General features: G+C 54.8%; 1 protein-coding gene across 3 annotated transcripts in view; it reads left to right on the plus strand.

Annotated features, from left to right (window-relative positions):
• The window catches only part of COL26A1 (collagen type XXVI alpha 1 chain), a 202,102-nt gene that overhangs the window by 64,350 nt on the left and 115,990 nt on the right, over window positions 1–21,762 (plus strand). For all 3 annotated transcript variants that reach the window (XM_086692524.1, XM_086692522.1, XM_086692523.1), the window contains one exon: window positions 20,277–20,399. In XM_086692524.1, the coding sequence (XP_086548650.1) occupies window positions 20,277–20,399 (123 nt within the window). The remainder of the gene's footprint in view (window positions 1–20,276; window positions 20,400–21,762) is intronic.

The raw sequence follows: 21,762 nt of genomic DNA on the forward strand, positions 1-21,762 counted from the left end.
AACCGACTGAGCCACCCAGGCGCCCCTGCAGGGTTTTTTTTTTTTTTTTTAAGTCTGTTTATTTATTTTAGAGAGACAGAGTGTGAGCAGGGGAGGGGCAGAGAGAGAGGGAGACACAGACTCCGAAGCAGGCTCCAGGCTCTGAGCTGTCAGCACAGAGCCTGACGCAGGGCTCGAACCCATGAACTGTGAGATCATGACCTGAGCCGAAGTCAGACGCTTAATCGACTGAGCCATCCAGGCGCCCCAAACTTTTAACTTTTTTAAATGTTTTATTTATTTTTGAGAGAGAGAGAGTGTGTGAGCAGGGGAGGGGCAGAGAGAGAGGGAGACACAGAATCCGAAGCAGGCTCCAGGCTCCGAGCTGTCAGCACAGAGCCCGATGCGGGGCTCGAACCCACGAACTGTGAGATCATGACCTGAGCCGAAGTCGGATGCTGAACCGACTGAGCCACGCAGGCGCCCCTTTTAATAAATTTTTATTTATTTATTTTGAGAATGAGAGAGAGAGAGAGAGAGAGTGCCAAGCAAGCTCCGTGCTGTCAGCGTAGAGCCCGACACAGGGCTCTAACTCACTAACCTTGAGATCATGACCTGAGCTGAGATCAAGAGTTGGACGCCGAACCGACCGAGCCACTCAGGCGCCCCCCGCCTTTGAGGGTTCTTATCACAAAATAACAATACTAATAATTAAGAGGGTGAAAGTTACGGAGGTGCTGGGTGTGTTTACGGTTAGATTGTGGTGCTGGTTTGCGGAGTGTATATTTATCTCTGAATTCATCAAGTTGTATCCATTGATTACATGTGGCTTTTAGTTTGTCTGTCTCAGTAAAGTGGTTTAGAGAGAGAGAGAGAGAGAGAGAGAGAGAAAGCAGGTTTGCAGGCCTCACTGTCATGTTTCCAAATGTCCTGCTGTGAGGTCTCTCCTGGAGGGGAGAAAACCTTATCCCCAGGAATGCTAACCAAACGCTCAGCGATCCCACCGATCCCGCCGCAGGACTGATTAAAAGAAGCCTTCCTAGCAGCAAAACTGCAAGTCATTAGCTGGCAGCTTTTTCATGTGTGACCGTTGGGTGGCCCGGTTCAGAGCACTCTGCAGCATGGCGGTGGATTTGGTTTTGTTTTGATCCCACGGTGAAAGCCACCAACAAATCCAAGTGCATTAGCCGGGGCCCCGCTGCGGTGGCCAAGCTCCTGGGAGCAGGAGAGGTGCGGAGCCCCCACCCCCACTCGCTCCCTGTGGCCCCTCGGGACCCTCCTGGTGGTGGGCTGTGGGGGGGGGGGGGGCGGGTGTTCCTGGGAGGAAAGCCCTTTAATCAGCGGGGCTGCAGGGGAAATGGCTCTTCGGAAACAAACCAAGAACTTGATGTTAAGTCAGAGTTGTGATGCCCGTCTGGTGATTTTGCGCCTTTCTTGTGGCCAGACGGCGGGGCCTGGAGGCCCTGGGGGAAGCAGCCGGATGAGAGCAGCGGAAAGGTGAGGGGGAAGGTGGGGGAGAAGGTCTGACCAGAGGGACATTTGCCTTCGATCAATGGCAGTTGAGAACAAAGCCGGGCGAGGAATTGCATTCTACCCACCGACCTCCGGGGGCAGCTCTTGCTTCTCTGGCCGCTGCAATCTTCGGCCAGTGCACATCGGGGCTGCTGGAGAAAACCTTCTGGAACTTAGCTGTGTTCACATCGTGTCTTGCTTTAAAAACTGCTCTGATGGCGCCCCTGGCTGCAGGCCAAGGCTGAACTGCCCCCCACCCCCACCCCAGGGCCATCCAGCCCCACAGAACTGCTCTGCCAGCTTGTAGGTCTCTGCAGACACCAGAGAATGTTCCAGAAGACGTTCCAGATGAACATTCATTCCTCAGCCCTGACTGGAGTCACACTGATGCTGGATGCTGGGGGTACGCAGAGTTGAGCGTGATCTGGTCTTTTCTATCCCTGTCCTCCGCCGGCATTGGGGGTCTGGAGGAAGTCAGATTTTGTGTGTCCTGGGAGGGACCCGCGAGGCCTGGACCGACGGCGCACAGGAGCGAGAAGGGAGGCGGTGCCACGATAGCGCTAGGGGACGGCGTGAAGCCACGTGGCAGGCCAGGGCGTCGAAGGTGCCGTCTGGGGAAGAGCCTCAGGAAGAAAGACGTTTTGGTGTGTGATGCTGAGCCTGCATTTTGAGCCTGGGGACTGAGTGGTGCTGGGACGTCGTGGTGAAGACGGACGACCGGGGCCTTCTGTGTGGAAGCCTGGAGCGGACGAGCTCCCTCAGGGAGGGCACAGAGCCTCAAGGGACCTGGGGACCTCAACATCTAGATGAGGCTCAGAGAGGGAGGAGGCTGGAGCTCAGCGTATAAGAGCCAGGGGTTGGGATGTGTTCTGTCACCAAAAGCCGGGGATGAGGAGGGCAGAGAAGAGGCCCTGGGCCAGCCAGTGGGGATGTAGCTGGTAGTGCGGAGGGGACAGGAGGCCAGCAGGCCGAGGGACAAGTCTGGGCGAAGGATGCTGAGCCTGGGAGTGTGGCCTCCTCTTTTGAGTACTGTGGCCCCAAAGACGAGGAGAGACCAGGTCTGTAATATCCCCGGGCACGGGGATCAGGATTTGACACAAGAGCCTGGAACGTGCGGATCTTGGGAGAAAGATCCAGCGCAGAATAGACACAAAAGCATGGGAAACATGGGGGTTGGGAGGTGGGCCTCCTGATCCCAGGTGAGTTGAGGGGTGGAGAGGGGCCCTGCTTTCCCGAGCCGGGGAGTGGGAAGCTTGGGGGGCCGGGGAGGAATGGGTACGGTCCCCCACCTGTGGGCTCAGGGCTCCGGCGGATCTGATCAGGAGGTGGTGCAGGGGAGGCGGGCGGGTGTTCCAGGCTGTGTGGATGGCGGATGGCCCCTTGGCAGCCCCAGCCTGGGCTGTTGCTGGGCAGACAGGCTGCAAGGCCAGGAGGCAGGGGAGCCCGGGTGAAGACGGACGGGAGCCTGTGGATGGGAGGGGATGGCGGGGGCTGGGGTGAGGCACTGGGGGTCCGAGTTCTGTGTGGTGGGCGGGATTGGCTCTCCCAGCAGAGCCAGGCACCTCGTCCTCAGGTGAGCACCCAGGCCCTTGCCCGGTCTGGTCATCTGCCTCCTATCTCTGTGCTTCAGTTTTTAAAATTTATTTATTTTTGAGAGAGAAAGAGAGAGAGGGAGTGTGTGTGAGCAGGAGGGGGCGGGGCAGAGAGAGGATCCAAAGCAGGCTCTGCACTGAGGGCAGAGAGCCCGATGCGGAGCTCGGCTTCCCTTCCATTGACCACGTCAGGTCTGGTGCTGAACAAATGTCAGTTGGCCACATGGCTTAGAATTGCCCTATTCTGTTTCGTTTCGTTTTGTTTTTTAACTCTTTTTTTTCAAAGCGTAACTTAAATCCAATAAAGTGCGGTTGGTAGGGCTGTAGGGCAAAATACAATCTCCAAGCCTACGGCTGGATGCGTTTCTACACGTGTCCACACTCAGGTGACCCGATCACGTGTCCGATCCAGAGAGAGAGCCTTCCCAGCACCTCGAGGCTTCTGTGTGCCCCTGCCCAGGCAGCACCCCCAGGTGTGACCACTGTTCTGATTTCTTTAAAAATTTCAAAAAATTATTCATTTATTTTGAGAAAGACAGAGTGCAAGCAGGGGAGGGGCAGAGAGAGAGAGAGAGAGAGAGAGAGAGAGAGAGAGAGAGAGAATCCAAAGTAGGCTCCTGGCAGTGTACAGAGCCTGACTTAGGGCTCGAACTCATGAAACCACAGGACCATGACCTGAGCCTAAGTCAGATGCTCGAACTGAGCCACCCAGGCTCCCCAAAGGCTGCCATTTTCAAACAAAGAGGTTGAGGCCCAGAGATTGGGGGCCGCCCAAGGTCACCCAGGGAGTCACAGGCTGAGCCAGCATGAGACCCCCCGTTTCCTGACTCACGGGATGGTGATTTGTCCCCAGAGAGGGCAGAAATACAGACTCCAGAGCTTCCTCAACACTGGTGCCCCTTAGTGGGTTCAGGGCGGCCAGTTCCACACGTCGCTTGGTGCTTGACTGTCCACGGCCCTGTGGCCGGCGGGTCTCAGACGCCTGAGCGGTCCGAGCTCTCGCTTCCTGACCCCCAACACAGAGACGTTGGTGGAAGCAGCAGCCTTTTTTTGGTGCACCAACTGTGAGCCAGAGCCGGCTTGAGGGCTTCTGGGCTTCCCGACTCTCCCATCCCTGGCCTCCCGGTCAGTGCCTTGGGAGTGGATTTCCACTTCTCTCCCGAACGTTTGTCACTCTGTAGAGTTCTCTGAGGGACTCCTCAGGGGAGGGGTGTGGGCGCTGCTGAGCACGGGCCTTCGTCGTGAGACCGTAGCTGGTTGGCACACTGGTTAAATCGGTGGCCTGGCTGGGGCGGATGTGGGAGGCCGGGCCGATTCAGCTCCCGGGGAAGGCGGGCCAGGGCTACTCACCCAGGGGGGTGTGGGAAGGGCTCTAAAGGAGCATCGGGGATCGGCATCTTCTAGATTAGAGACGCCAGTATGTGTGTGAGGCTAACAGAATACAGTGGACATCCAGATGCGTCATCCATCCGATGTCTAATTACGATCCTGGGAGGTATATCAATGAGTGTGAATAAAACTAGCTGCCAGTCCCTGAGAGCTGGTCCAGTGTCCTCCCGCCCCGTTCCAGGGCCCCTACAGAGGACTTCATCATCTGACGTCCACAATTCTTCGTAGTGTTGTTATTATCTTGATTTTGCATACCGGGAACTTGGTATCAGACGCCTCGGTTTATATCACTTTTACAGGTGAGGGGAGTGGACAGAGGAGGGAGAGGAGGGTCCCCTGGTACCCATCTGATCCCTGATCGCTGCACCCTGGCTGCTGAGGGTGTCCTCCCGGTGACGGCCCGGTCACGGGACCGCCAGGAAAAGGGTGGGCCCCTCCCGGTGCATCTGGCCAGAGCCGAGATTCTTTCTCAAACACATCTGCTTGTTGCAATTTGCAGCTTCTCTCCCCTCGTGCGTATTCAATACAGTCTCTAAATGTGGGCGAAGCAAATGTTTGTATTAAGGAATCCTGTTTTTAATGGGCCTTCATTCTGATTTCAAACAAAGATGCTTTCCCACGGGAAATGATCCACTGGTAAGGTATGTTAGAATTCGAGGGGCTCCTGGGTGGCTCAGTCAGTGGAGCGTTTGACTTCGGCTCAGGTCATGATTTCGTGGTTCTTGAGTTCGAGCCCTGTGTTGGGCTCTTTGCTGACGGCTCAGAGCCTGGAGCCTGCTTGGGAGTCTGTGTCTCCCTCTGTCTCTGCCCCTCCCCCACGTGCACGCTCTCTATTTCTCTCAAAGTAAATGAACATTAAACAACAAATTAAAAAAAAAAGAATTGGAACGTGAGGATCCTAAACTTGTTTCTTCCAGTATACAAGTCATGTGCGTTTAATCCTCCCACCGAACTCATTCATTCACAATCATTTTCCTTTGTCACCCACCTGATGCCAGAGGCTGCCACGGAGACACAAGTTGAATGGATTTCTGCCGTCAGGGACAGCAGAAAGAGACAGGAAGAGATGGTGTACCCCCTAGGGGACACAGTAGCTGGGAGCAGGTGGGCAGAGTTGGGGGCACCAAGAGGAGGGGGTCCAGCCTGTCCAAAGGGACAGCGAAGGTTTGGGAGAGGAGGGGTCAGGTGGGGAGGAGGGGGCTTTCCTAAAAGACACTGCTGTGGGCTGAGGGCCCAGGCACAGCTCAGCCTGGGGAGGGGGAGGCAGTGGGCCAGAGAGCGGCCACCGGAGGGCCAGACAAGGCTCAGTGATGGAGAGTGGCAGGAGTGGGACCTCAGTCCACACCACTGCTGCCCCTTCTTTCTTCATTTTCACGTGCGGCCAACACATGGTCACTGATGGGCGCCCCATGCTACACTCGGCCAGGGGCGGGGGTGACAAGAGCTCGGGGTACCCGCCCTCTGGAGGCGGGCAAGGTAGACCGGGCTGGTAGACCGCAGCCCGCACCTGTCCACGACGCGCCCCACCCAGGTGGCTTTGTTTCGCCGGAAATTCTCGGTAAGCCCCTGGCTTGGGGACGATTTGGCAGGTGTCTGCAGAGCTCCCCTCCTGGAGAGCGCGTGGGCACCTCCAGCCCCCCGAGGAGCCCCCCTAGATGGCTGGTGGACACCAGGAAGCCACTCACTCTGCCAGTCTGGTTTTCCAACTGTTTGACTCCCAGGCGAGAGGCAGCGTCACTCTCTCTGGGCCTTCTGCCAAGGTGAGCGCGATGGCCTCTACCAGCCCCCCGGCTTCACTCCGCGCCCCCCGCCGGCCCCAGCTCCAGGAGCGGGTGGAGGCCCAGAGAGGGATGGGGCCAGTCCGCGGTCACACGGTGAACCCAGGGCTCCGGAAGCTCTTGTGGAGAAGGCCCCTGCAACCCACTGGCTCATCTCAGATGGAGAGTGTAGGGTCCTGTGGTGTCTAACCCGTGTTAGTTTCCCTGGTACCTGCTGGGGGTGGTTCACTGAGCCGCCAGCCGCGTGTGCTTGTAGCAAGACGCCTCCAAGAGGTCGGGAGGAAAGGGAGGCTTGAGAAGCCCGAAGAAGAGGCAAACTCCATAAAGAGCAGGATTTAATTCGGAATGCCGTGTTCATTCCCCACTGGCATCTGAGTTGCTTCAAGCCCTTTGCAGGGGGATTGAGGGGTTCCTTGGAGACTCAAAGCCAGCCGCGGGCTGCGGAGGGGGGGGCACCCAGCTGGGCCCGGCGTTCGGACTCGGAGCCCCGCTCTTTTGGAAACGGACGCAGGCCTAGAAGGTGTTCTCGCAAGAGACTCGCGGGGTCGTAGTTGTGTGTGATCTTCGGGATATCAAATGCCAAATTCCATCCTCGTTCCCTCTTGGCACTCACATTCTTCAGATTCTTATCAGTTTTTCTTTTCCCCCCTCAAGTGAACACTGGGAACCAGTCTCCCTGCTGATTGTGGGAGGGTGGGAGAAAATTAAAAGCAGGAGTCCTGGCGTCCGTCCCGACCCTGCCACCAGCTTGCTGCCCGCCCCCGCCTTGGGTCCTTCGCTTCTCGGGGCCTCGTTGGCTCACCTGTAAAGAGGGGGCTGGAACAAGGTCGTCTTCGCGGGACCCCTCGCAGTGCAAAGCTTTCGTAATTCCCCTTCCAAGTCCACCGCGAGATGCTTTGGAGAAGATATTCCTGAACGAATGCTGTCCGCTTCCCAGAGCGGGAGCCCCTTGTAGTGCACCAGCAGCCATGGGAGCTCAGGAGCGGTGGCCTTTCCGTGGGCGCGTCCCTTCCCCGGACAGCGCTGCAGTGACACTCTCAGAGACGGGGCCGGGGGATGTTCCGGTGAGTCTGCACCTCCGTGCCGGCAGTCCCCTCGATGGCCTTTGGCTGTGCATAACCGCAGTCACAAACCCCGAGAGTAAACCACTCATGTTCCTTTACAAGTGACAAAATGCTTCGCACTCATATTTATTTTCCTTGCTCTCGGGCTGCATGTCTTTTCCCCCATTTTATAGATGAGCCAGCTGAGGCTCAGGCATGGTAAAGCCCGTTCAGCCAGGCAGAGCAGGACTGGCCCTGGCGGCTGGCTCTCTTGACCCACCCACGTCCCGGGCACTTTTCACCATCCCGGGTTCGCGAGGGCCCATGGCGGTCACGCAGCTGGTCTCGGGCCTCGCGTGAGGCAGGGGCTCTGTGAACCTTTATGGGAACAGTGAGCGAAGCCACCTTGGCCCACACCGTCCAGGGCCGGCACCGCGGCTGGCAGTCAGCAGCGGGGGTCACGAGGCACGTGCTACGCTGAAGTTTACGGAAACAAAACGTTTACGCCCGGAGAAGCCTAAAACCCTGAACCAAGGCGCTGGCCGTCTGAACAGTAGCCTGAAGAAGTGCAGCCCATGTGTCTGTAGTCGTTCCTACAGGTGTTACTGCTCTTGAGACGTCCTGGCAGCCCTTGGAAAGCGGGCTCCCGTTTTACAGATGAGGAAACTGAGGCTCTGAGGTTGAGACTTGCCCAAAGCCGTGAGGTCAGGAAATGGTGCAAGTAGGACACAAGTTAGGCCTCCTGGCTTCACATATTTATGCCTTGACGGCAGGTTGTTTTGTCTGGGATGCTTTTAAAAAATGCGCGTCATAGAGGGGCGCCTGGGTGGCTGAGTCGGCTGAGCGTCCGACTTCGGCTCAGGTCGTGATCCCGCGGTTTGTGAGTTCGAGCCCAGCATCAGGCTCGGTGCTGACGGCTCGGAGACCGGAGCCTGCTTCGGATTCTGTGTCTCCCTCTCCCTCTGCCCTCGCCCGCTCGTGCTCCGTCTCTCTTTCTCTCAAAACTAAATAAACATAAAAAAAAAAAATGTGAGCCATAAAACCCTACTGATGTGGGCTTAACAAAGTCGTTTAAGGTTTCACATATTAAGAAATGGGTGGCTCAAGGGTTGGTTAATTCAGCCGCATCAAATGCTCAAGGACCCTGCTTTTTGCTCTGCTTTCCTTAGGCTCTCTTCCCTTGTGGCTCTAAAATGGCTGCCACAGCTCCAGGCATCACATCGTCATGCAACTGTATACAGAAATAGGGAGGAGCTTCTCTTCCTGAGTCCTCCCTCCCCCATAGACGATGATATTTTCCAGAAGCCCCTCAGCTGACTTCCTCTTACTTGTCACTGACCAGAAATGAATGAACATGTCCACACCTCAACAAGTGAGAGTATGGTTTTACTCACCTTTCTTGAACTTACTGATGCCCAGAGTCTGAAGAGAACCGGGGTCTGTTAGCAAAGAAGGAGGAGATGATTGTTGGGGACACACGTGTCATATAGGAGAGGTCAGTTAGGCACCTGTCTCCATCACTGTCTATTGTAAAGGACAGTGTCCCCCAGAGTGCCGGCTGCAGGGGGCCCTAGGCTCCCTGTTCTGTGCCCTGTGGGTCCCCCACACCTGACTGGACTGGGGTGGGTATCCGACCAAGGCAGGTGGGCCCCAGCACGCGTGGCCAGAGGAGCTTGGCCAACCAGAGTCTCTGTCTCAGGAAATGGAACTGGGAGAGAATGAGGCTGTTCCTTCAGTGCTGCTCAAAATGTGGTCTGCGAGGAAAGAAGTGCCCATCGGCACGTTAACCGGGTCCATCGCTAGGTGTGTATTTTTCTTTCGGGGGAAGCTATTCAGCCTGCCTGGTTTCTGTAACACAGGCATGGTGAGAGCTCTTACCTAGTGTTTTTTTTTTTTGTTTTTTAATGTTTATTTTTGAAAGAAAGAGAACGTGAGCAGGGGAGGGGCAGTGAGAGAGGGAGACACAGAATCCAAAGCAGGCTCCAGGCTCCGAGCTGTCAGCACAGAGCCTGACGTGGGGCTCGAACTCACGAACGGTGAGATCACGACCTGAGCTGAAGTCGGACGCTTAACCGACTGAGCCACCCAGGAGCCCCCTCCTGTTTTCGCTTCCAACCTCTGTCGAGTGGATAGGGTCACTTTCCTTATGCAGCGTCACCGGAAAGCCTGTTACAAGGGCATGTTCCTGGGCTCGTCTCCACGGGACCCGAGTCAGCAGACTGTTTTGAGAAATGGTCCATTTGAGAAGGCCTGCCGAGGAGGACACACTGCTGGGTCCTGTCCTGATCTTGGACACACAGAAAGCTCTGGCTTCTGTAGAGGTCACTCTTGGGCCAAATGCCTCATGGTCCCAGGTGGACGCTGAAGACAGTCGGTCGGTCCAGAACAATGTGTGGCGCCTGACTGCACAAAAGTCCTAGTGAGTTCCATTTCTGGTGGTGGGATCTGTGTCGCCAGAGTGTTTCTCAGCAGGTGGCCTCCCGAACTGCGTGTGGGAATGCCGATCCCACGGAAGACATTTAGCACCAAACTCTGGCAGCTTGTTGCCTCTGGCACTCCTGTTGATGGGAGTCATCGTGGGCCACTATCGCGATGCTCCAAACCGTGCCGTCTGTTTGGCCAAATCGTATACTCCCTCCGCTGCCCGCGTGCGAATGGGAAATTCGATCCGTAAGTGGCTGATGCACCACGTGGGGTTCGTTCCAGCCTTGTCTCAGGTCGGGGAGGCCTCAGGAATTCCTCACTGTGGAATGTGCTAGAGAATGAATACAGACGGTGATGAGGCGGCACAGCTGTGCTCCCTGTCGCCCACGGACCCGAATTTGAACCCACACGCCTCGTTCTCCCGTCCGGCCTCAGTGCTGGACCCCAGACTCCATGTCATTGCTCTCCTGGTTTACAGAAAGACTAGGTCCGTGGGGCTTGCGGGTCAGTATCCTTTCCTTCCGAAGGTTGGTGACCTTAAAATGACTTAAATTCTCCCCTGGTATTGCCTCAAAACGGACAGCTCCAATAAAAACTATCGGGGGACACGGGCAGACCTGTCTGCTTATGCAGATGCTCCTGAGTTCCTACTGGCACTCAGTTCTCCGGGGCGCCTGGGTGGCTCAGTCAGTTAAGCGTCTGACTTCGGCTCAGGTCATGATCTTGAGGTTCGTGGGTTCGAGCCCCGAGTCAGGCTCTGCACTGACAGCGTGGAGTCTGTTTGGGATTCTCTCTCTGTGCCCCTCCCCAACTCATGCTGTCTCTGTCTGTCTCAAAATGCATAAACAAGACCGTCACCCCGGACAGTGGCGCATGTGGTTGAGAGAGGGAGAGAAGCATTAGCCACAGAGACACTCACCTTATTGGGAGAGACTTGGCCGCAGTCTACGGTTGGCAGGTTTGGACCCAGTTTGTCCGAAGGGAGGACCGAAAGTGGAGAGACCGTCTCAAGGGGAGAGGCATGGGCTTCAGCTGTGAGCACCTTCACGGACTCTGTCCATTTCTCCGGATTGGCCCAGCCTCTGGCCTCTGTCCCTTTCTACTGCCATCAGAGGTTTCTCCTTGAATCCCACCAAGTGGGTTCCCCTCTGGTTAAAAAACCTTCGGTGTTGGGGCACCTGGGTGGTTCTGTTGGTTAAGCATCTGACTTTGGCTCAGGTCATGACCTCACGGTTCGTGAGTTCGAGTCCCACATCGTGTGAGCCCCGCTTCTCTCTCTTTCTCTCCCTCTCTCTCTGCCCCTGGTGGGCTTCTCTCTCTCTCACTCAGTTGCACCCTCTCTCTTTCTCAAAAAGACCCAAAAAACAAAAAACCCTGTGGTTTCGCCTCCTCTTTTCCAATAGGGTGAGTCTCATGTATCTTTACCCTCTCCCCACCGAGTGGGTGTCCTGCCTCTGCCCGCCCCTCCCGGGCGCCCTCTATCACCATCGTGGAGACTCTCCCAGGAGCAGAGAGAGAGAGAGAGAGAGAGAGAGAGAGCAGAGGAGGGGCAGAGAGAGAGAGGGAGACACAGAATCCAAAGCAGGCTCCAGGCTCTGAGCTGTCAGCACAGAGCCCAACGCAGGGCTTGAACCCATGAACCTCGAGATCATGAAGTCGCTCGCTCAACCGACTGAGCCACCCAGGTGCCCCTGAGCCTTTGAACTCATGAACGAACCAGGCCCTGGATGGGGGCCGTCCCAGGGGGAGCTGGATCTTGGGCGAGGGCAGCTCTGGGCAGCTGAGGCAGGCTTGGGAGGGTCCGACCGCTGATAGCCCTTGGCTGAGGGGGATCTGGTGGCTCAGCCCCGGGTCCACCGCACATGGGCTGGTGCACAGGGGGGCAGGGCGTTCTCGACGTTCTTCTGCATTAAGACAGCCTGGGATTGCCCTTGCCTTTCGGAGGCTGTAGCACACCGCTGACTCACGCTGAACGTACTGTTGGCGAGACCCTCCGTGCCCCATCTGGGACTCGTCCGCTGGGTTTTGGGGCCTCAGTGCCGGACTCCACGTTCGCCCGGTCATGTTTCATCTTGTTAGATTTGGCTCCTTGCTCCAGGCTGGGGAGATCGAGCTTGGATCTCTCTTCCCTCCCAGGCCCCAGGCCCCTGTGTCGGCCAGCTCCCGGTCTTTTGCAGTTTCCTTCAGCAGCCCGCCGCCTCGAGCCCCGTCTGTTTGCACAGCCTGCTCCAGGCAGCGTGGCCCCGAGGGGAGAGACGGATGTCGGCCAGGACCCAGGTGCTCTTTGAGTCGGTCTGGCAGGCTGGACTTGAATCTTGGTTGCCTGTTGGCTTGTTGGGTGGCCTCGGATGCAAACCCACTCCCCCTGCCCCGTTTCCTTATCTGTAAAAGTGGAGTCTCTAGCTGTCCGTCCTGCCCAGGGCTGAGTGAGAAAGAATGGGAGGTCTGACCCACATCGGGGGCTGCAGTGAGGAGGGGGCAGGGACCCAGGCGGCTCGAGGCCCACCCTACAAGCCCTGCTGTGGCCTGAACTGCCCGCAAGCATTGTCCCGGTGGTCTCACACGTGCCCCTCCACCTTCCCGGTTTGGGTGTGGGCTCCTGGAGGGACTTGGCTAATAAGCCCCTGCCGGGGGCTACTGAGTCCGCTCCCCAGCCGTCTGCTGATCTCAAGGGCAAGGTGGATGCAGCACGGAGTTGGGATTGAAGACCGAGCGCCAAGGCCTAAACTGACCACTTACTCAGCGTGTGACCTTGTGTCCGCTGGAGGCTCAGCCTCCTCCTCTGGTAAAGCGCTCCGACCTGACACTGGATGCAAAGGCTGTGTGTTAGTTTCCGAGGACCGGGAGGTCAGTGCCCCCACGCGGGCAGCTTGAGCAACAGACATGAATTTCCTCCCGGGGCTGGACGCCGGAAGTCCAAGACGGAGGTGTTGACAAGGGTGGTTTCCCCGGAGGCCCCTCTGCTTGGCTTGCGGATGACTGCCGTCTCCCTGGATCTTTGCGCCGTCTTCCCTCTGTTTGTGTTTGCATTCATATTGGCACATTTCCTCTTTTTAAAAGGACAACACTCATGCTGGGTTGGAACCCACCCAAATGACCCTAATGACTTCATCTAAGTCCCTCTTTAAAGACTCTATCTTGGGACACCTGAGTGGCTCCGTCGGTCAAGCATCTGATTCTTGATTTCAGCTCGGGTCATGATCTCACGGTTCAGGAGTTCGAGCCCTGCATCAGGATCACTGACAGCATGGAGCCTGCTTGGGATTCTCTCTCTTCCCCTTTCTTTCTGCCTCTCCTGCGCACAAGCTTTCCTCAAATAAATAAACTTAAAAAAAAAAAAAAAGACTCTATCTTCATATATCTTCAAACGCAGTCCCATCTTGAGTTACTGGGGGTTAGGATTTCGACATATGAATTTGCGGGGAGGGGACACAGCTCAGCCCATAACAGTACCTGGAACTGCTTTGCCAACCGCAAAACAGGTCTTGGGGTCCCAGGCTGGACTCTGGCCGCAGGAGAGGGTCTCTGCGCGGTCAGGAGCCAGATGGGCTGTCTGTGCCAGAGTTACTCTTTCTCTCCTGGAAGGGGGTGAGGACCTGGCTCCTCTGCCTGTATCTCTCTGGGGACCGGCCAGGGCCCCATGGGCTCTGCTTCAAGGGCGTGGCCAGAGTCATCCAGACTGCCCGTCCATCGGGCCGTTGCCTTCAGGCTGCCAACCTCCACTCTCATAGAGCTCCTTGTACCCAACTGGCAGGCAGAGCCCCTGGAACTGGCCTCTGGAGGTTGGGCAGGGTGTGGCCAGGTGATTCGAATGATCAGGGCCAAGTGGAGGGGGGCCTGGAACTCAATACCCTTAACCTTGAGATGGGCGGTCGCAGGCATGGGGGCAGACCTTGCGGGGCTCAGGGCCTAGAGCCTGAGAAGCGGTTTTTGGTAAGTGAGTGAATGTGGATGAGAGAAGGTCCTGCTGGGACATAGGGCCTGGGGTCAGATCGGCACACCTTTACGAGGCCTGCCCTGAGCCCACTGTCCTTGGGAGCCTATAGTTTTCTAATACGATTAGGGCTGAGACAGAGGCGTGCCCGGGACCCTGCGGAGTGTGAAGAGAGTTCTTTCCTGGCCAGGGCGTCCAGGAGGGGACAGAGCCTGAATAAAGACTGGTCGAGTGGCAGTTGGCCAAATAGAAGAAGAGGAGATGGTGTGCCAGGGGGGACAGCGTGCCAGTGTGGGTGGCAACATGGAGCGTGCTGGGAGGTGGGACCAGGAAGATGGGTGGGAGCTTTGGGGGATGAGGAGCTGAGAGAGGGTTTGGAGAGGGGAGGTGACTACGGGGACAGGACAGATTTGTGGTTTAGGGAGTGCCCTCTGGTGGCATGTAGAGGAGACTGCAGGGGACAGGGCTGGAGGCTGGGGGACCAGCAGGTACCCAGGCTGTCCAGGTGCAAGATCCAGACGGAGCAGGAGAGGGGTGTAGGAGGTGGGCTTGCCTGGCGTGCGGGCTAGTTAGCCATGGGAAGTGGGGGACGGAGAGAGTGGAGTCTGGGGCCACTGGCTGCTGGGGCTTCTGGGTAGAGGGGCCAGGAGTTTGGTGGTGTTCGTTTCCAAGATGCACTAAGTTGGGTCTGGATGGCGATGTGCTCAGTGCTGGACCATTGAAACGGTATGTCTTGAAGTGTCCCACGGGCTGTGATGATGCGTGACCACTGTCTAGACAAGTAGGGTCTATGTCAGGGTTCAAGGGGAATCACTGAGGTGACTCAACATGAGGGCGGAGCAGAGCACGGGACGAGGGAAAGGGGGCAGACTGGGTGATCCTCCCGGGAGGGGAGGACATGGTCAAAGCCCTGGGGCTTGGTTCAGGCTCAGAGCTTGGGGTCCTGCGGATGGAGGGAAAGTGTGGGTGAGATCAAGTTCCAAAGCAAAGCTCAGATGGGAGAACTGGGGGGCTCGGGGTTCAGTGCTTGGGGTGGGACCAGGGCTGTGGGGAGGAGGGGCTGCTGTGTTGCCACCTCCCTGGGTGGCAGGCAGCGTCGGAGACCAGTTGGTTAGTTGTATTCAGAGGTGGGCATGGCTGGGGGCGTCCTGAAGGCCCTCCGTTCCATTGTGCCCTGATTTCCTGAAGCCACTTAGCACTTGCTGTCCCAAAGGGCCCTAAATTAAGAGTTTTGGAGCTTGGCCAAGCCATGGAGCCAGACACTTAGCTCGGTGAAAACTGCCGTAGGAGCGGCCTCGGGGTCTCCTGGAGCAGGGCCAAGTCACTTGTTCCACTCTATCGGGGACTGAGCTTGTCTTGTAAGGAAAAGGAACCTGGAGGGGAGCCCTTCTGTCCCCAGGGCTGAGAATGAGTTTCCCCTCCTGGACCCTGCATGAGAACCCAGCTGGAGAGGGAGAGATGAGACGTCGAAGAGACATTTGCTGCCCAAAGATAATGTCAGTCCCTCCTGTCCTGGTGAGGGCCACTAAGGGCACCCTCGCTGCCCAGGCAGTTCAAGGACCAGCCCCACCGCTCCCCAATTCTGTGCTCTCAGGCCAGTCCTTCCAGGCGAGTCGTAAAAGGGACATATATGTCTCCTGCCAAGCCGGTCTCTGGGTGGAGTTAATTCTGTAGTACATACAGCTCTATTCAACCACCACCGTGCACCCTGTGCTCAGAGGGTGCCACCCAGACGTAGACTTAATGTTCAGGACATGGGGATCCTAAGACGGACCCCACACGGGAGCAGAGTGCCTGACACCAAGATTTCCTGCGATCGTAGTGCCTGGAGATGAACGGGGTTTTGAATTCCATCCGAAAAGGCCTGGATCCCTCTCTCCTTGTCTCTGCCTGCCTCCTTCGTTGTTTTTGGCCACGTTTTGATTTTGGGAAGCCATTTACAGCCCATTAAAAGATCAAATGTCTGGAGATGATGAATCGAGGCATTTGAAAATGTTTTGCAATTCACAGCTCATTTCCCGATAGAAAACCCCGACCCGGTGTGATTCAGAGATGGCTGGACGGCCTGTCTGTTCCAGGCGCCGGGGACGGATCTCGGGACGGAGCACTGTCCTTGGGTTGGTTCATCCCGAAGAGAATCATGCTGGGTGCCTGGGTGGCACTGATGCTCCTTGGTAGAGCTGGAGGAAGAGCCCAGACCGCTGACATCTCGCACGATTTCCAGAGCGAGCTGGCGGAAGGAGGAGTGGAGATTCGTACGGGGGAGGTGGGACCCTGCTGGTCCCCGGGGCTGGAAGGCTGGGTTCCCGTCCCAGCTCAGCATTAGGTTTGAGCTGTGGGCTGTGAGGTTTAACTGGCCACTACTTCTCCCATCTGCAAATTAGGAAGGTCAGTCCCCTGGGCTCTCATGAACACTTGGGGTTTCAGGAGCCAGCCAGTCAGCGAGACCCTGGGTTAGGTAGGACCACATGATCTTCCCATCACTAACCTCAGTCTGCTCGTGTGGCCCTCACCATAACCTTGAAAAGTGGAATTTTTTTTTTTAATTTTTTTTTTCAACGTTTATTTATTTTTGGGACAGAGAGAGACAGAGCATGAACGGGGGAGGGGCAGAGAGAGAGGGAGACACAGAATCGGAAGCAGGCTCCAGGCTCCGAGCCATCAGCCCAGAGCCTGACGCGGGGCTCGAACTCACGGACCGCAAGATCGTGACCTGGCTGAAGTCGGACGCCCAACCGACTGCGCCACCCAGGCGCCCCTGGAATTTTTTTTTAACTGAGGTTCAGAGAGGGGACGTCACTTGGCTCAAGTCACACAGCAAGTTGATGGCGGAACCATGTTTTGAACTAGGTCTCCAGGTGCCTTTGGGGAGAGGGATGGACTTTTGATTATTTCTGTGGTCTTTTTGACTGTGCAAATATTGGAATTTTCCTAGAAAATTGTCAAGATTTTGACTTTTTTCGATGCAAGGTCACACATAATATTTATGTATAATTTTAAATCTGTGGAATTCTTTTCTTGGTTTTGGGGTACCCAGGTACCCCCAAACCACTTTGTTTCTTCATGAATCTGGTGCTGCTGCTAAGATCTAATTTCAGCTTATTGTAGGTAATTGGTGTTACTTTCTTTTCTCTAGCGTTTGGTATTTTGTCTGCATCCTGAGATTTCTGATGTTTCATCACAATATGTCTGTCTGTGTTCATCTTGCTTAGCACCCAGTGGGCTCTTTCTGTCAAGAACTCATGTCTTTGTTGAACTCTCTTTTCTCTTTCTTCATGTGTGTATTCCCTTTGCTCTCTCCAGTCTCCCATTCCAGAGCTACTAACTGGCATAGGTTGGCACATAGTCTGTATTCTGGGTCTTTCCCCTTTTCTCCCGCATTTTCCATCTCCTTTTCCCCCTGCAGTATATCCTTGGAAAGTTCATGGCTTGGATTTCCGGCTCATCTGCTCTCTCTCTGGCTGTTTCCATGCTGGTTTTTCAGCCCATCTGTTGAGCTTTTGGTTTTTACCATCGTATATTTCATTTCCAAGCGATCTCATTTTTTTCCCATTTCGTAATATCTTTTACAAGTGCACAATCCTCTTATCTCTTTGAGGACATTAATTATGTTTTAAAAAATTGTCTTCATCTGTTTGCTTTATGAGTTGTCTTTTCCTGAAGTGCGATTTATTGTCTGTTGAGCTGATGCCTTTCTTTCACGGTGCTGGCCTTTTTTCTGGAATAATTTGAGAATCATGGTATTTGGGGGTTCCCACTGGTTTGTCTCTTTTACTGTTTATTGCTTTGTTGCCTCTTGGGGGGCTGGTAGTAGGTGCAGGGTAGAGAAGGAATGTGCAAGAATGCAGTTGTATAAACTCAAGAGGGTCGCGGTTTCTCCGGGGGGTCATCAGCTTTTGAGGGACCCACTTACAACCACACCTGTGTCCTGGCAGGTGAACCCAATGCCTGATTCTCGACATCAGCAGGGGTAGGGATCAGGTCCTACCCATCTGACTCCTTGTACTGTGGTCCTCTGATAGTCACCTCTGGGTCCCTCCTCTATTGGACTAGCCGCATCTGCTGCTCCTGAGTCCCTTTCCCTGTGTGTTTCTGGTTCCTCTTTCAACTTTGTTCTGCTGACTTTTAGTTCCTCAAAATTTCTGGCTGAGTTTTATTTTTATTTATTTATATTTTCTGCTTTATTCGAGTTATGATCGACAAATTTAAAAAAGCATATATTCCCCCCCCCATGCTTTAACCCCCCAAAGGTATACAACATGATGACTTAATATACATATACATTGTAAAATGATTACTACAGATGATTAACATTCATCACCTCACATAGTTACCATCGTTTGTTTTGGTTTGTGGTGCGAACACTTAAGATCTACTCTCCTAGCAAATTTCAAGTACCCTATTCAGTATAATTAACTATAATCACCATGTGCAGATTTAATCTGTACATTAGGTCCCGGAACTTACTCATCTTATAACTGCCAGTTTGTGTTCTTTGATAACATCTCCCCATCTCCCGTCTCCTCCCCCCCCTCCCCCAACTCCTGGCAACCCCTGTATTACTCTGGTTTTTCTAGTCTCTGGTGCATGTGGTTTTGGATTCCACATGCAAATGAGATCACACAGCATTTGTCTTTCTGTGTCTGGCTTCTTAGCATAACATCCTCCAGGTTCATCCACGTTATCACAAATGGTAGGATTTCCTTCCTTTTTTTTCAATCTTTTTTTTTTTAAAGCTTATTTATTTATTTTGAGAGAAAGAGAGAGCAAGCAGGGGAGGGGTAGAGAGAGAGGGGAAGAGAGAATCACGGGTAGGCTCTGCACTGTCAGCACAGAGCCCAATGGGGGCCTCGAACCCACGAACTGTGAGATCATGACCTGAGCGGAAACCAAGAGTCGGATGCTTCACCGACTGAGCCACCCAGGGACCCCTTCTTTTATGGCTGAATAACATTCTGTCGTGTGTGTGTGTGTGTGTGTGTGTGTTCTAAATTTTCTTTGTCCATTCATTCATGGATGGACACTTCGGTTTCCATCTTGGCTGTTGTGAATAATGCTGCAGTGAGCATGGAGTGCAGAGATCTCTTCCAGATACTGATGTTGTTTCCTTTGGATATGTACCCAGAAGTGCAATTCCTGGATCCTATGGTAGTTCCATTTTTAATTTCTTTCGAGAGCCTAACAAAGTGGCTGCACCAATGTACATCACCATCAACAGCACACCAGGGTTGCCTTTTCTCTGAACCTTCACCAGCACTTGTTACCTTACTTCCGTTCGATAATAGCCGTCCTAACGAGTGTGAGGTGACATCTCGTTTCGATTTGCGTTTTCTTGATGTTGAGTGATGTCGAGCGCCTTCTCATATACTTGGTGGCCGTCGGTATGTCTTTGGAAAAATTTCTCTTCAGGTCCTTCTGGCCATTAAACTCAGACTATTTGTTTTTTTGCTATTGAGTTTTTTGAGTTCCTTGTATGTTTTGGATATTGACCCCTTATAAGAGATACGGTCTACAAAAATCCCAAAGCTCCCGCAAAGGCGTTTTTGTCCATGGCTGGCTGCCAAATCATTGTTACTGAGTGGCGGGGGGGAAGGTGGCGGGTTGTGTGTGTGTGAATGGGGGATCTCCTATCCACCATCTTGCTGATGTCCCAACAGGGGCTTGTTTTTAGATTTCCAGTTTCTAGGATCTGGGGATGGAAGGGGGAGACGGGAGTATGTGCTTTTCTGCCATCTGGATCCAATCTCCATATTGTTTGCGTATGTCCCTTCCTCCCCACTGCCACGCCCCACCTCAGGCCTCTGTACCTCTTACACAGTGCACCAGAGGAAGTGCTCTAAACTCAGACCCGTGGGGCATCCCTCTGGCGAGTCCTTCAGTGGCTCCCCGCTGACTTCATGATAAGACCCACATCTAGCCTGGCAGGCACCGTGCCTTTCTCCTGGCTCCTCCCCTTCCTCCAACCTTTGGTCCACCTGTAATTGCATTTGCTGTGGGCTGACGGTTACCTTTCGGTACTCAGGTGGTTGGCCTTTCTTAAGACCGGGGTCCGGTGCCCTACTGTGTTCCCATAGCTCCCTGTGCGTGTCCTTTCATTGCACTTATGGCCCCAGGTTCCTGTGGATTTTAATCACTTCCTTTTCTTAAAGTTTTTAATGTTTATTTGAGAGAGAGAGAGAGAGAGAGACAGAACGTGAGCAGGGGAGGGGTAGCGAGAGAGGGAGACACAGAATCTGAGGCAGGCTCCAGGCTCCGAGCTGTCAGCACAGAGCCTGATGCGGGGCTCAAACCCAAGAACCGTGAGATCATGACCTGAGCCCAAGTCGGATGCTTAACGACTGAGCCACGCAGGCGCCTCTTAATCACTTCCTTCTTATTCTTCCTCACCAGAGTGGGATTTCTCTGTGGGCAGGGGTTGATTCCGAGCACTTGATGACAGGTATGATGCCAGGACTTGGTGGCCAAAGGGTATGGCTAGTCTCCCTTCCCCTTGGACCTGGTCCCAGGGTCTCAGTGGGCCCCTTATCCCCCAGCCTCGTGGAGGGGCCCCTCCTCGGCCATCACGGCCTTTTGACCCGCAGTCAGCCCCTCAGTAATAACGTCACGACTGTTGCTTTCCCCACAGGCACTGGTGCCATCACACGGTGACGCGGACGGTGTCCTGCCAGGTGCAGAATGGCTCCGAGACCGTGGTCCAGCGCGTGTACCAGAGCTGCCGGTGGCCGGGGCCCTGTGCCAACCTTGTGAGGTAAAGGCTGTGGGGCTGGCCACCTCTGCTCTTCCCTTCTGCTCCTTTGGATGAATCCGACCCCAGCACAAGCTGCTGGGGACGGGGGGTTGACGCTTGGAAACAAGAACTGAGCATGCATTTACGCAGCACCTTTTGTGGACAGACCATGGGGGGAGGGTATGTGCGGGCCAGATGAAAGAGACACGCTTCCTACCCCTTCATAATCCAGGGGGCATTTGATGAGCAGAAGAGCACCATAGACAGCGAGTGGGCGGAGGGGACAGGGGATGGAGAAGGGCCCGTGAGACCCCTCTCAGCCCCGCCCCTGATTGCCCCCACTCTTCTCAGCTGTGCCCGTCACGGCCCCGCCCCTCACGGCCCCGCCCCTCACGGCCCCGCCCCTCACGGCCCCGCCCCTCACGGCCCCACCTCTCTTACAGCCCCCACCCACAGCCCTCAGGCAGCTCTCAGATTCATAGGAAGAGATCTGAATTCCTGGGGCCACTTTCGAGGTCTCTGAGACCCCACCTCATCTGCCTCCTAGTCCTCTCCCCCTCCAGTCCCTTTTCTGGCTCCAGCTTCCTTTTCTCTCCACTCCACACCTGTCCGGCCGTGGGTTTCTGCCTCCAAGACCCTTTGCCCCTCTCTGCCTGGGACCACCCTTCTCAAATTCCAAATCCCTGCCCAAACGAACAAAAAACCAGAAACAGACTCATACATACAGAGGACAAACTAGTGGTTGCCAGAGTGGTTTGGGAAAAGTAAGTGCATGAGATTAAGAGTCACGGGGTGAAAAGCACAGCATCGGCGATATAGTCAGTAATATGGGAATAACTTGGTATGGTGACAGACGGTGAAGACACTTATCATAGCATTTTGTGATGTATATAATTGTCCATCCACGATGTTGTGCACCTGAAACTAGCTATATGTCAACTACACTTCAATTAAAAAAAAAAACACTTTTGGGGCACCTGGGTGACTCAGTCAGTTAGGCGTCCACCTTCGGCTCAGGTCATGATCGAAGGTTTGTGGGTTCGAACCCCACATCTGCCACACACTGCAGACCCTGCTTGGGATTCTCTCCCTCTCTCTCTCTGCCCCTCCGCCCTCGTTTGAAAATAAATAAACTTAAAAAAAAAAAAAAATTTCACGGCAACCCCCATTCGTGTCTGACCAAATATCTGGGTATTCTGGTCTAGCCAGAGTGACACAGATTAACCATCCCAGGGTCATCATAAATTGGGTGTGTTTTCATCACCAAGGATGGATGAGCCCAGGGGTCGGGGCCCTTGCCTGCACAGTGGTGCCCCCTACAGGGCTCAGCGTGCAGCCAATGCCCAGAATCAGCTTTGCAGCTGCTCTGCTGGGACCCGCGAAT

Source organism: Puma concolor, chromosome E3, assembly GCF_028749965.1.
Source record: "Puma concolor isolate L17-30 chromosome E3, mPumCon1.1.hap2, whole genome shotgun sequence".
NCBI lineage: Eukaryota > Metazoa > Chordata > Mammalia > Carnivora > Felidae > Puma > Puma concolor.